At 49.1% G+C, this 14,761-nt stretch overlaps 1 protein-coding gene across 2 annotated transcripts in view; it reads left to right on the forward strand.

The window, feature by feature from the left end:
- Positions 1-7,151: 7,151 nt before the first annotated feature.
- Positions 7,152-14,761, forward strand: part of C2CD2 (C2 calcium dependent domain containing 2) — a 42,666-nt gene continuing 35,056 nt past the window's right edge. The window contains exons 1-2 of one of the 2 annotated variants that reach the window (XM_050898900.1): positions 7,152-7,451; positions 9,645-9,743. In XM_050898900.1, coding sequence (XP_050754857.1) covers positions 7,152-7,451; positions 9,645-9,743 — 399 coding nt within the window. The remainder of the gene's footprint in view (positions 7,452-9,644; positions 9,744-14,761) is intronic. The other variant, XM_050898891.1, reaches the window with a different exon arrangement.

Consider the following 14,761-nt stretch of genomic DNA (forward strand, 5'->3'; position numbering starts at 1 on the left):
CCTCAAAAATATTTTTCCTTCTTCCATTGCAGTGCCAGATACAAGTAGTAAAAGAAACGATCAGCAATTCCAGACAAAATGTCTGTTGTTAGCCTTTGTTCCTTTTGCAAAATCATGACCACTTAGGAATAGATTATTTACCGGATACTGGAGAGAGGGAAAAGTGTGATCCTACAGAGAAAAGCAAAATAGTGATAATACGACAAAATGATAAGAGACTTCTAAAATTAATGGATGGAATACTGATGTGCTACAATGAATACAAACACCATGGTGCCATTATTTGTCTGCTTTCTCACATTGTTTTTTTTCCTTAATAGGCTGTATTTCTGGTGCGTGAATGGCTTCAAAAGAAAGCACAAGTATCCAAGGTGTACTAACTTGGGTCCATGGTTGCTCTAATAGAATTGAAACATGGCTTTGCAGTTTTGCTTTATATCTGAATACATAATTTGAAATTATGATTGGTCAAAATAAAACATTGTGACCCATTTGTTTGAAACTTAGCCAGTTTGTCAACAATTATATTTATGGGGCATGGTTGTTTTTTCAAGATTTTTTTTAGGACCAGGCCTGCATATTAATAACATATATAATTACAAAGCTATAAGAGCAATTTTCTGATCTAATGAAAAACTCAGCTCCTGGCAGTATGCCTTCTTAAGCACTTAAGAGATGTAGGCATTTGGGCAAAGAAGAACTAAATGACCTAAATGAATTGCAGTTTTTCTACTATGAGGTCATACTACTTTTTCTTCAATAGAGATAGGTGTTTGGATAGATCAGGTATCTCCTGTTTTTGCAAAAGAACCAAAAATAAGAGCAATTAGTCAAAGTGAAGGTCTAATGATGTCATCATCTCGGAGCCTTTTTTGTATGGAGCAAGACTTCTTCAGGAAGACTAGGATGTTCTCTGGAAGACACAAGTTGGGGGGAGTTATTCCAGATCAAGAGCCAGCCAAGTGCTAGCCTCCTTGCCCCCATGCTAGCTCCTAGTTATGAGAGCTTGCTTAGCAGCACCTCCTTGGTGCCAGACTGCTGACCGTCTTCCAACAAGGCTCCTCTGGGCATCCCAGCTGGCCCTTGTTCCAGCTCTTTGCACACCTATCACTCTCTTTCTCAGACAGCTGTCACAAAGCAGGGGACAACATTTCTGGTATGTCGAGTCACATGAGATAAGATGGGTCACACATGCTGAATCTCACCTAGAAAGGGGCTACAGAAAACAGGCTAGAGAGTACACGTAAGGGCAGGACCAAATGGAGGAGCTCATCTTCTGGCTTTAGCATTGTGCCTCTCCTTGCCCAACAACTCCTGAGCAAACTTGCCACAGTCAGCAGGTAGAAGGACATGCCTGTTTGTTACCTGCCTCTGGCACAGCAGGTAAAAGAGTGGGAGAGAGGCTGAAATGCTACATGTGAAAGGGGAAATGGTCCCCTCTTCCATGAGAAGTAACATGCCGAGGGGTCACATCTCAGGTGTGAAAATTAACAGGTCTACTTCTGCCAGCAGAGCTGTCAATGAAGAGTGTGCGGTGGTATCACCTCAGGCTGACTGTTATGCTAGCAAAATCTCATAATGAAGACATGGTTATAGCCACCTCACAGGTAAAGGTGGCATCACACAGAGTCCTGGGACGCTGGAAAAAGCTCTGCTGGCCAAAGTGCAGTTTTGCCACACTAAGCATCTCTTACACTATTACACTGTCCTGACAAAGCACTTGTTTCAGACTTCGTGTTAGACTGCATGTATGGCCTCTTACGAACCTTCTCTTTCCTTCATGTGTTTAAAAAATACTCTGGAGCTCAGAGGCAGAGAATCAGTGGGAAAGGTTTGGATTGATTTTATCTCTGTGCATTGTAATTGTATAAGTGATCATTTAATTGCAGTGATTGAACCTACTGCGCTTTTTTTTGTCATCGTTCTGCTCACAGCTTTAAAAATGAAATTGATTAAACAACTATGATCTCATCCTGCTTCCTTTGCTTATATCTATAACATGGGACTCAGGGCAGTCTCAGATCTAGCACTTTCCGGGTGCTGGATCTACATGCATGCCCTGCTGTGTCCCACCCTGGCATACACATTTGCCTGTGCCAAGTCCAAGCCACCATTCCACCCACCTGCAACAAATCTGGAAAGTTCAAACAAATAGTCAAGGTCCTAAAATTCTGCCCACATTCTGTCTGCAGGGTGAAAAAGAGCATCTCTGAACAGATCTATGATGAACCTGGCAGCACTAGTTAACAGGTGAGATGATAGATACTTCTTTGTTGTTCCTGTGCCTAGGGTAGCTCTACCAGCAAAACATTCTAGTGTAGACTAGGTCAGAGTAAGCTACAGGTCTGCAGTTTTCTTCTTGCCTTTCCGACACAGAGTGAAACAGTTAACTAAATTCATACTTCAAAGGACCAAAACAGGACATGCGAGGTAACCATGATGAATGATGCATTTATAACTGTCTTGTTCCAGAACCCTTGTAAAATCAACTCTGTATCAATCTCACTCACTTTACATTTTTTAAACTTGCTTTGCAACCATCACTGACAGAGATATATACTTGCTAATTAAAAGAAAAGCTGGGATTTGGAAAATACAGAAGTTGCTTAACAGAAATACAGCACATAGCAGAGCCTAGGAGCAAGTCATAATCACAGTTCCCAGCTTCAAAGTACACAGAATTATGAAAAACTAATTACTTTACTAATCACATCCCCAGAGCTATGCTTTGATGGGTAAGATCCTGAATGTTCAGAGGGCTATTCCAAGTTCACAGGTGCATGAAAAAGGAAAATAATTAAGTATTAGCTGCCACATATTTTTGCTATACTTCAAAAGTAAAAATGTAAAATATTTCTAGTAACAAGATAGCTGATAAAGTTCTGTAAAGGAAAACTGTTCTTAATATCTCAATGTATTCTTTTACTCTTTCTTGTCATTTCATGTTCACTAATTAGACTCATAAAATTCCTGCCAGTTAAAGAAAACTGTCTGTGTGGCATATGTGGGGAACTGAAACATGGGACAAGCTAAGGGCAGGTTTGTCTGTTACAATGCAGTGCTGTATTAGAAATCCCTGAGCTATCTGCAGACAAGCTGGTAGAGCAAAGATACTGGTTTGGATCTTCACATTAGCCCAGCTAATCAATCTAGTCTCTCAGGAGGGTCAATTAACCTATGTACAGAGCTGTGCTAACATCACAATATGGCTGTGGTTGTGGATCTCTGGAGATCTCAGCAGCTTGCTCCTTGGTATCATGTAGGTGTACTCTAAATCACCTGCCTGGAGTCAGGCAGGCCGAAGGCAACTGGTCTGTGAATGGAGTGCGGGATTTCCTTGTGTCCCAGGCAAATACTTTGCCCTCTGAGTAGCCTGTTCTTCTTACGTCCTTACAGTAAACTAACAACAGCAGATCAAACCATGTTCTGGCCCTGTCAAGTTTGCAGCTTATAGGTGCAAATGTGGACAATGTATTTACAACACAAAATGATCAAATTGCTTCTCAGGCAACAACCTGTTCCTCCTCCCAGAGGCCTAGCCCCCATATTCTAAAATACTGTATTAAATGTTGATGTAAGAGCCCTTCAGGAATCCCAGGCCCCAGAGACCAAGGTGAAAGTCTGGAGCAAAGAAGATGTACCCTTGGTGGAGGAGGATCAGGTCAGGGAATACTTAAGCAAACTGGACATATGTAAGTCCATGGGCCCTGATGGGATGCACCCACAAGTGCTGAGGGAGCTGGCAGATGTCATTGCAAGGCCACTCTCGATCATCTTTGAATCATCATGGTGACTGGGAGAAGTGCCCAAGGACTGTAGGAAAGCAAACGGCACTCCTAACTTCAAGAAAGGCAGGATGGAGGACGCCAGGACCTACGGACCAGTCGGCCTCACCTTGATCCCCGAGAACGTGATGGAGCAGCCAATCCTGGACACCATTTCCAGACACATGAAGAACAACAAAGTCATCAGGAGTAATCAGCATGGATTCACGGGGAAGTCATGCTTGACCAACTTGATAAACTTCTACGATGAAACTACTGGCTTGGTAGACGAGGGGAGAGCAGTGGACATTGTCTACCTAGACTTTTGACACTGTCTCCCGTGAGATCCTCATAGAGAAGCTGATGAAGTATGGGCTGGACGAGCAGACAGTGAGGTGGATTGAAAACTGGCTGAATGGCCAGACCCACAGGGTGGTGATCAATGGCACAAAGTCTAATTGGAGGCCTGTAACCAGTGGTGTACCCCAGGGGCCAATACTGAATTCAATCCTGTTCAACAGCTTCATTAATGATCTGGATGGTGGGGCAGAGTGTACCCTCGGCAAGTTTGCTGATGACACAAAACTGGGAGGAGTGGCTGATACACCAGAGGGTCGTGCTGCCATCCAGAGGGACCTTGACAGGCTGGAGAAATGGGCTGACAGGAACCTTGTGAAGTTCAGCAAGGGGAAGTGCAAAGTCCTGCACCCGGGGAGGAACAACTCCAGGCACCAGTACATGCTGGGGGCTGACCAGCTGGAAAGCAGCTTTGCGGAAAGGACCTGGGGGTCCTGGTGAACAGCAAAGTGAACATGAGCCAACAACATGCCCTTACAGCAAAGAAGGCTAATGGCATCCTGGACTGCATTAGGACGAGTGTTGCCAGCAGGCTGAGGGAAGTGATCTTTCCCCTCTACTCAGCAATGGTGAGCCCACACCTGGAGTGCTGTGTCTCCACTGGACAGAGTCCAGTGAAAGGCCGCTAAGATGATTAAGGGGCTGGAGTATCTCTCATATAAGGAAAGGCTGAGAGAACTGGGGGGAGGGGGAGGCTAGAGAAGGCTCAGGGGGGATCTTATCAGTGTATATAAATATCTGAAGGGAGGGTGCAAAGAGGATGGAGCCAGGCTCTTTTCAGTGGTGCCCAAGTGACAGAACAAGAGGCAAGGGGCACAAACTGAAACACAGGAGGTTTCCTCCGAACATAAGGAAAAACACGTTTTCACTGTGAAGGTGACCGAGCACTGGAACAAGTTGCCCAGAGAAGTTGTGGAGTCCTTGGGAGATATTCAAAAGCCATCTATCTGGACATGGGCCTGGGCAACTGGCTCTGGGTGGCCCTGCTTGAGTAGGGGGGTTGGACCAGATGACCTCCAGAAGTCCCTTCCAACCTCAACCATCCAGTGATTCTGTAATGTACTCACTTCCCTTTTCTTTTTACCTCTGCTTCTAGCCATGAATGTGCTTGAAAATGTCCAGCAAACAAGCATGTGCCGTCTGGTCTGTGAGCCCGCACGGCTTCTGCACCTCGGCACCTGCCATCTGCACGGCTCCCTTGGGAGGCACGCCAGAGCCAGGCACCGTGGGACCCCCGGTAATTCCCCTCTGTGATCCATGGCACGCACTCCAACGGTCTGGAATTCCAGTTTCAGGCAAGGAAAAGATGTTTCTGCCCTTTAAGGCTACAGTGGCAATAGCCTAAACCCGAGTGGAGCAAGAACTTACAATGACATTTCACTACCAACCTCAATGACTTAATCGCTGGTTGTTTTAGTGCGTGGACTGGGCAAAAAATACAAGTGAGGTTCATCAGCTGGGAGCTGCCACGGGTAAAGAAAGTCACTACAAAAGAAACAGAGCAGGCAAAGAAAAGCAGAAGAAAAATGAGGACACAAATAGTGATGTGCTGATAAGGTAGCACTCTGAAAACCAAACAAGAACTTACTAAAAATGAATGTGACAGAAATAAATAATTATGAAACTTTTATTTACTATCAGAAGACAACTTCCTCCCCTTTGTCACAAACCTCCTACTGATAACAACAGTCATTCAGCACAGTTTGCAGAAAGTACTTAGTTCTGAATTTACGCTCCAGACTGCAGATCACAAAGAAACACAGAATTGGTTTTTTTCCTCCTTCTGGTGAGTTTGACATCCTCGGCAGAGGAGATGCTGAGGCACCAGGAAGAAAAGGGAAGCTTGCGTTCGCCCTTTGATAGGAAGCAGAGGGAAAAATAAAATGTCTCGTAATCTCCTTCGCCGTTCCGCAGTGCTGTGAAGGGGTGAGCAGGAAGGCCGATCACAGACCCGCAAGTGTTACCCTGTTACGTGAAGGGGTGCCTTCATGCAATGCTCCCTTTCTACTGAGGGGCAGCGCGGCAATTTTATCCACTGGGCTTTGTAATTCTGACATAAACTAGGTGAGTATGCCTCAGCCTCTTGAACACAAAGATTATACGATCTTTCTTTTGCGGGGAAAAAGTCAGGCCTGTTTGGTAACCGACTCCCGCTGCCCGCAAGCAGGCATTAACACGTTTATCTATTGTGCGCCAAGGTGTGAGGGGCTGTTCACGTGTCTTTTCTTTTGCAGTTGTTGCTTAGCGTGCCAACGACATCACTAAACAACACTGATGTAAGGGGAAACCTTTTGTTGTACGAAAAACAACAAAAACGGTTAGCTGGACACCTGTGTCTTTCCCGGGCCGCTGAACGCCTCTCCTGCCCCGCTGTCTCCACCGAAACTCCCCCTTTTTGCCCATCCTTGGAAGCGCTCTTTTCGTCCCATTCTGCCCACAGCACCGCCCGACACGGCAAATGGTTTCTCCGAGAAGCGCCGGCCCAGGGCGCACACGAACCCGCCCGCCCGCAGCTGTCCCGGCCGCAGCCTGCGCCCCAGGCACCCACCCCGAGCCCCACTCCCTCCCGCTGCAGCCGCCCCCCGCCGCCGCCCGGGGCACCGGCCGCCCCCTCCCCCGCAATGCCGCGGGGCGCCGGGGGAGTCCCGGGCCGAGCGCCCCCCGCCGCCGGGCGACGGGCGGCCCGGCCCCGCCGGCAGCGCGCCAGCCCCTCGCCGCGCTCATGGGCCGCCCCGCCACCGCCCACGCCGGCAGCGCTGGGCCGGGGCCGGGGCCGGGGCGGTGGTTGGGGCTGGGGCTGGGCCTCCCCTCGCCGCCCCGCCGGCAGGGGCGGGCCCGGCGGTGACTGCGCCGTGGGCGGGCGGTGCGGTGCGGTGCGGCGCGGCGCGTCCCCGGGCAGCCGGCCGGACGCCGTGCCGCCGCTCCCGGCTCGGGCCCTGCGCGGGCTGCGGCTGCCGCTGCCCGGCTCCGCCGCCGCCGTCGTGCGCGCCTTGGTGGGGGCCGGTAGCGCGGCTCCCATTATGGTCAGCCATGGCGTGGCTGGCGGGCGGGCTGGCCGAGCTGCGCTGGTGCGCGCTGGTCGCCCTCTTCGTGGCGGCGCTGGCCACTCTGGCCGTCTACCTGGTGCAGTATGCGCTGCTGGCCTTGCGGCGGGGCCGGCCTCCGCCGCTGCCGCCGTCGCCGCCGCCGCCGCGGGACGAGCTGCTGGAGGAGGGCGGCTCGGTGCTGGCCTGGGCGCTATCGCTGGGCAGCTGGCGGCGGCAGTGGCGGCGGGCCTGGGTGGCGGCGCTCAGCGCCGAGGCGGCGGCGCGGGCGGTGAGTGCCGGGGACGCAGGTGAGGGGCGGCGGGCGGGAGGGGAAAGGGGGCCGCCCCGCCGCAGGGCCCGGCCGGGGAGCTCCGGGCGGCACCGCCGGCGGCTCCTCCGCGCCCGCCGGGCGGGGGCTGGGGCCTCCCGGCCGTGGGGCGTCCCGCCGGGCCATGCTGGGGCGGGCGAGGGCGGCGTGTGCTTCTGCGCCGACGGGGACTCTCCCCGCCCGGGGCGAGGGGCGGCTGTAGGGACACTGGGAGTCGCTCCGAAGATATATCGGGGTGCTGTCAGCACGGTGCTGACAGCGCCTGCTGGTGTGTTACTGCCCCTCCGTGTGCATGTGTGTGTATATATGTATGCATATATATGTGTGTGCGTGTATATATATGTTTGTGTGTATATATATGTTTGCATGTGTGTATGTGTATACACATGTATATGTTTGGTGGCTGCTTGGCAGGAATTTGTAAAAAGGAGCTGGCCAGAGGCACGGAGTGGGCACACGCGTGGGAGCAGGGAAGGACGGGGAGGAAAGCCGTGACCCCCGCGGCCCCTGGCAGGGGCTTGCGCCGCCGATAACATTGTTCAGGCACGGGGAGGAGGAAACAATGGAAACTTCCTGGCCAGGGCCGCGGCATGGGGCCTGTGGCTGGTCCTTTGGCAAATAACTCCCAGAGCTGGGCTTCCTTCGTGTTGTCTTAGGCCATGCTGAACCCATGTGCATGTCAGTGTAACGCTGAGGGCTAGTGTCCTCCAGACAGCTGCGGGATGGTGGGCTTCTCAGGTGTTGGTCAGTTTGCTTTTAAACTGGGTCAGGTAAGATGCACAAAATGTGGCACCCCTTCCCATCCCATCCTACCCTTCTTGCAAAGGGCGCAGCGTGGCATCCTGCTCGGTGGTTTGTAATGGTATGCCTGGGTCTAAGAGGCGAGGAGGTTAGGTGAGGCCATGGCAACCTAATTCCCTGATCCTGAGGACTGAACCTTTGCCGTGCCAGTGGAAAATGCTGAGGCTAAACTATCTAGGAAGTGGCATGTACTCAGGTCTCCGAATTTGTCTGCAGCCCTCTCCCTAGGTCTAGGAGGTTTCTTTCCCGGCGGCCCCAGCATGCTTTCTACTTACATGTCAGGGGGCAGGCTGGGGGAGAAGGAAGAGCAGGGCAAAGCATGTGTGTGAAAGATAAGGAAAGCAGTTTAACACTTTCCAGACATCACCGTAAGTTAGGGCAGCGGAAAGAAAATGCTTCGTCTGCCCTTTCAAATTGCACGGTGCAGTTGAGAAAAGCATGGGTTGTGCTAAGAAACGAAGGTTTGCCTTGCGCTTGTGGAAGAGGAGAGCCCAGACGGCTTGGGCACAGGTGCTAGGAACTGAAAGTGACTAGAACCAAGTGGCAGCTTCCCGTCCCTGACCAGAGTCCAAAGCCACTTTGACGGGGGCATGCACACCCTCCCGCCCCGGGTGAGCAGCTGGAGCCGTCTCTTGCCATGAGTTCACTGCCTGGCACTGCAGCGTGGCGTCGTTCCTGCTGTCAGGCTCCCAAAACAATGTCAGTGGCACACAGCTAAAGAAATTCCTGCGTGCAAAACAGCCTCGGGTGACAAAGGAAGTGGTGCTGACCGGTCGGTGTGGGTAGCAGGTGGAGAATGCGAGTGCTGATGCGTCTGAAAGTATGACCCCACTGCCCGAACAGGTATACACTGTCTTTTCCTTGCTGTCTATGTGAAGACTGAGTAGCTGTCATCACTGCCTGCTGTCACACATGAGGAAGTATTAGGGAGGGGAAGGCTTCTTTCCTCACCTCTGCAAGATGGTATCTGGGTTTTCTTAGTTTCAGCATAGCCTAGTGCAGCTGTATTATTAGGCCAAACCAAAAATGCCTTTTAAAACTAGAGCGCTGATTAATCCTTATTCAAGAAGTTTCACTGAACTCTCTCGCTACTCATGGGCTTTGCTCTGCACTGTGCTGTGTACCTTGATATTCTGCTGCAGAGAAAGATGAGTTATGATTAGCCCCATAGTTATGCCCTAAGTATAGGTTTTCAGGCTCTACCATGTATTATGTAGTGAGGTGTCATGCAATTAATACATACAAGTTGACATACATTTGCAATTCTGTCTCCGGTTCTTCCAGGAACTTCACTGGCAGTGCATTTTTATCACTCGTTTTCAAGCGATGGGTTCATCACCTAATGATGCTTTTTTCCTTCTTTCTTAGGATTCACAGTTGCTTACGTTTGAGGAAGATGACCCACCAGAACCACTTGAGCTAGCAGTTAAACAAGTTGTTAGTGTTGTAAAGTCAGCTCAAGAGAAGGTAACCTTCGGTTTGGTTTTGTTTCAGTGTACTTTTGGGCAGGAAATGTTAACTTTTCTTATTAGCTTCAGTGGGAGTTTTATTTGTCAATACTTCTGTACCCTTGACCTAAGTTTGTTGAGGTTGGTAAGAGGCTGCCTCTCTAATGAACCTGTGCAAACTCTTTGCATTGATTCACTTCTTTTGCAAGTCATGAGCAGAATGTGCTCCAGGGCTTCTACCAAATGAACAATAACCAGGGTTATGCCAAGTTTATAGGTACGCCTTCAATGAACTCGTACAGCAGCCCTCTCCCCCTGCCCCCACGATCGGTACAATGGTTCCCCATCCTATTGCTGAAGTGTGGGGTGGGGACTTCATGAAGAAGGAAAGGGACGCTTCTCCTCTGGGACAGGAAAACATCTTTGTCTGCCTCTTGCTGTTTGTGTGGCAGATGACAGGTTTGCGTATAAGTCAGAGCTGGGTAAGGATCAGTGGAACAAAGTCCTGAGGTGCAAAGTCCTGAGGGTGAAGTCTTGACTCTACTGAGTCCTGTATTCAGTGAGGAGTGAATGGTCTCTTTCTTCCTCTCCCACCCCCACCCCACATACTGGGAAGTGGTTTAGTGCATGTAAAATTAAAATAAGGCAGAATGTGGCTCTTAGAACAGGGTAAAAATGCATTAAAAGGGAAAAAAATTATGTATGCTTATTAGCAATGATAGCTTCTGCATTTTCATCCTAGTGACTGTAACTGCTAGTCACATCTGAACTGGTGCTCAGCTTTAGGCACCTGCATGAAATTAGCCTAATGCTTTTCTTCTAGTTTTGCTTTGTTACGTTGATTTGCTTGTCTAATTTAGATGTTAAGCAGCTCTACTATGATTCTTTTGAAAACTATGCATGCTTATCTGCCTGATACACAACTTACAGGCACACCCTGATTGGTGGCAGCTGGGGATTGCCAACATGTAAAGTTGTTTGTGCACTTGTTCTCTCTCTCCCCCCCCACCTTTTTTTACACACACACACACACACACGCCCCCTGCCCAGTGCTCGCTGCCCCAGCAGTGGGGCTAGAGAGACTGGAGTTGGTAGGGCTGTAGAGTTGGCATTAGCGTTACTCTGTGCCGCTGGAAGACACCACAATGGGAAATTGTAAGGAGAGGGGACTGCTAGGTCTAAAAGTGGTGTGCTGCATAATCTGTGAAGCCAGGAACCGAGGGAGATCTGCTACAAATAAAAGCTAGCAACTAACAGCAGAACAGGTGTCTCGCAGTGCGGTGTCTAAAACGTTGCTGGAAGGCGGGCAGGGCTGCAAATGTGTTTGCATGGGAGATGGCCAGGAGGTTTGGGTCTGCTGGCTGCCCTTGGCCAGCATCAAAGTTCACCAGGGGTGCGTGGGGCCAGCTCTGTGCTCAGAGTACTGTGCCCGTGGCTGGACCACGGTGAGAGCAGCGTCTCAAGGCTAAAACCCGCTTTTGTCTTGCCTGCGTGCCAGAACCAAGGCACAACGCTGCAGTCCTGGATTTCCCTGAAGTCGTTGTACCACTGGGAACATCTCTGCTGCAGTCCTCAGTTAACTTCTGCGTTAACTGTAGATTCTGACTGCCGTAGCAGTGAGGAAAGCTAGCGCCCACAGTGCCCCATGGGCACCTTAACCTGCTGTGGTTAAGCTTGGGCAGCAGAAGGTAACAAGTGCTGGCTCCGCAGCAGCGTAAGTGTGGGGAACTGCTTGCTGCTGTAGGGCTGTTCTCTTGCTCTCCTCTACCTGTGGCTTTGCAATCCGGCACCCTCCCTTGTGCAGTCTCTCTGGTCCTTGTCTGACCTTGGGTTGAGCCATTTCAGTGTGTTAATCGAGCTGTTATACTGCAGCCAGCAATCTAATGTGGTTTCACAGCAGCTTAAACCAATATAAGCCCATTTAAAAATGTATTGGATTAAAACAGGTTTGCTTGCGTAAACTGGGTTGTTCTGAACTGTCCCAAAACCCATCTCCATAATCTTGTGCACAGCTGCTGGAACAATTTCTCTGAATTATTCTTACTCCTTCAGTTAAGGTACAACCTGAATATTTATTTGGATTTCAGTCTATAATAACCTTAGAGTGGCACTGTGGTAGCTACTTTCCCGCCTTCCTTAAATGCATACCTTTCTCTAAACACTGCAGGAGTTCTCTCATAGGGTAATTGTCTCTCTTACATATTCCTCAGGCAATACCAAGGGTCCAAAGGGGTTTTTTTGTGGTGTTTTCTTTTCTCCCCTTGCTCTTCAAACTCTTAATCTTTGCATATGAAATTGAAATCTCGCTCTGCAGCATGTCCAAACTCAAACTTCTGATACGTGTTTGTAACTCACTGCTGGTGTGACTGGCTCTGAATGTAGTTTGTGACCATATGCTGCATGTTTATCAATGTTGTAGCATCCCACAGAGCTCTGCACTTGCCTGAGGCATCAGCTGGCACAAGACTGTTTTCTTGCAACTGGTTCAACATGCTGCTTTATTTGTGATCTGTATGGCAAGAGCGTATAGGTGCCTTGGTTCAGCAGCCAGGGCTTGATTTATTGCATGTCGTCTCAAATATGTATTTGACCTTGCATCAGAGAGCTTGTGGTCATCAAAGGAAGTGGAGGATTGAGGAGGATTGAGATCAAAATAGCAGTAACCATGGGATGTGTAATACTTCAATGCAGTTGTATGCTGATAGAGCCCTGTGGTATGTCTTTTGTGGTGGGTGGTCCTCTGTCCTCTTGAATGCTGGACCATGGAGCACAGGCAGGTGATGAGCCTGCCTGGTGCTGGGAGCGAGCCTCCTGCCTGGGAAGTCTTGCTCTGAAACAATACGGGATTGCCAGTCAGACTGTAATTATTATATTACTGCTGACAGCCCTGTTTACGACCAGGACACGCACTGACATGTGCAGTCCTTAGGTATATACAAACTGTCCTTGTCTTGAAGAAGCTAAAAGTTCTAAAACTGGTGTATGCTCCACAGTGCAGTGCTGCAGACATGGTTGGGGAAGCTGCTGGTTGTCAGCTTGGCCAAAGCCATTGTGATAGGGACAGAGCTGCTCTGTGGCTCAAGGTTACACCACGCTGCTTCTTGACAAAGCCTCTATTTATACGTCGCCTTCACTCCAATTTTGGGCCAGAGCCTAAATATATAGAATGAAGTGGCCTGTTTTCATTGTGTGGTGTTGGTTGTTTTGTTTTAATAAAGTAAACATTAGGAATATTCTTAGCTAATTCTGCCAACCTTTCCATTACTGCAGTCTATTTCCAGAGGCTTTGAACTTCACAACAACAACAACAAAGGCAACAAAAAAGATGATTCTCTTGTGGGGGACTTGGCACAGAGGCTTTGGATGGAGCAGGCTACAACAGAAGTCTCCCTTCTTTTCCTGCTTCATGCTTAAATAGAAAGGGGTAAAATGCTCTCAGAGTGACATTCCTTTAATCAGTGATAATAAGTTGCTGTACAAGGAATGACTGTCTTGGATCACAACAGGCAACAGCAAATACAAAAGCTTCATGTTAATTTTTGTGTGATGAATCTTGCTGAGGGAAATGGTGGAGAGAAAGCAGGACTGTTTTGCAGGCTTGCGAGAGGTCCTGTTTTCTGATGAGCTATGCAGCATGCCCGCAGAGGCCTTATTCACCCACACAGCTGTCATAGCTTCATCTTGGTATCACTTTGTTTGCAGCCACCCTGCTGCGAGCTGGCAGCCTGTGTTTGTGCCACACTGGGGCGTCGGGGCTTCCAATTCCACTTGCTCTGAAGCAGGTAGAGACTTGTACAGCAAAGGCTGCTTTCCGCTCCAGGAAAGGCTGGTTTCTCATTGTCACCGCTACAGTACTAACTGGGATCATTCCTAGTTATGTACGTAAGTTTATTTCTGGTTATTTTTGGTGGGGTGAACTGCCCTGACCATCATGTGCAGTTCCTATTGTCTTTTAACTCCCTGTTTTGCTTGAAAAGCTGTCCCAGAGCTTTGCTGCTTTAATGGCTGGGGTTTTTTTACAAGCCTAAGTGGAATCATGGCCCATGCAGCTTTTTTCTTTTTTTTTCTTGTTTTTTAGTTTCTGTACTAGTATAATCCTTCATCCTTAATGTATTTACTTTTCTTCCATGGCACTTGCTGTCAGTAAATATATCGTGAAGGAATTATATTTCCTTCCAGGCTTTGTTTAGCTTGGCTAAATAAGTTGTTCCTTAAGTCTCCTTTCACAATGTTGTCCTGCCTCATCAGTCACTCCTGTGCACCCATTCTCTGCAGCAGCTCCAGTTAAATCCATTTTCTTGAGCTTGATGGCTAAAGTGACAGCCCTACAGGTGAGGTCTCACCATGCAAGGAGGTTACTGCTTCTTTGTGTCTCTGAAAGTACTTTCCTGATGAATTTTAGGCTTCCAATCTGCCTCTCCCATGGCTGCTTCACGCTGTGACTGACATGCATCCAGGTCTGTCTTCCTTTGGTGTTCTCCCAGTGATAAGCTGCCCTTTGTAGGAGTGGTATTTGTTAATTCTCATACACACATGCTCTGTATTTTGAATTGCATTTCTCTTCTAGTCTGTGAGGTTTTTCAGCTTTTCTGTATGATGTCCTAATCTTCCTTTATATTGCTGCTTCCCAGCTTGCTTTCCTCAGCATCACACTTTCTTTCAGATTTCTCCTGAAGGATTTTGGACATTAACTATGCAATAGGGTCGGTGCCTGACAGGCTCCTTTGTAACTTGCTTCCAGCTTTCATCTCCCTGCTCGCTGTACTGTCCTCTCCCTTTCAAACACATCCCTGTTCACCTTAACATGGGAATGATGGAGTACAAGCTTAATTATCAGTGGGGTGACCCTACTAAAATAGACAAGACCACATAGTGGATTTAACCTACTTAAGAACTGAGTGTCTTGTCGAAGAAAGACGTCAGGGTGGGGATTTGTTTGCTTCAGTGGAGATAACACTGGTTTTGGCACCGTCAGGTAGCCTGCCTGTCTTCCAGCTGCTACTGCAGATGCGTGTGGGCCTCCTGTAGGCTTGTGCC

This window comes from Gymnogyps californianus, chromosome 1, assembly GCF_018139145.2.
Source record: "Gymnogyps californianus isolate 813 chromosome 1, ASM1813914v2, whole genome shotgun sequence".
In the NCBI taxonomy this organism is placed as follows: domain Eukaryota; kingdom Metazoa; phylum Chordata; class Aves; order Accipitriformes; family Cathartidae; genus Gymnogyps; species Gymnogyps californianus.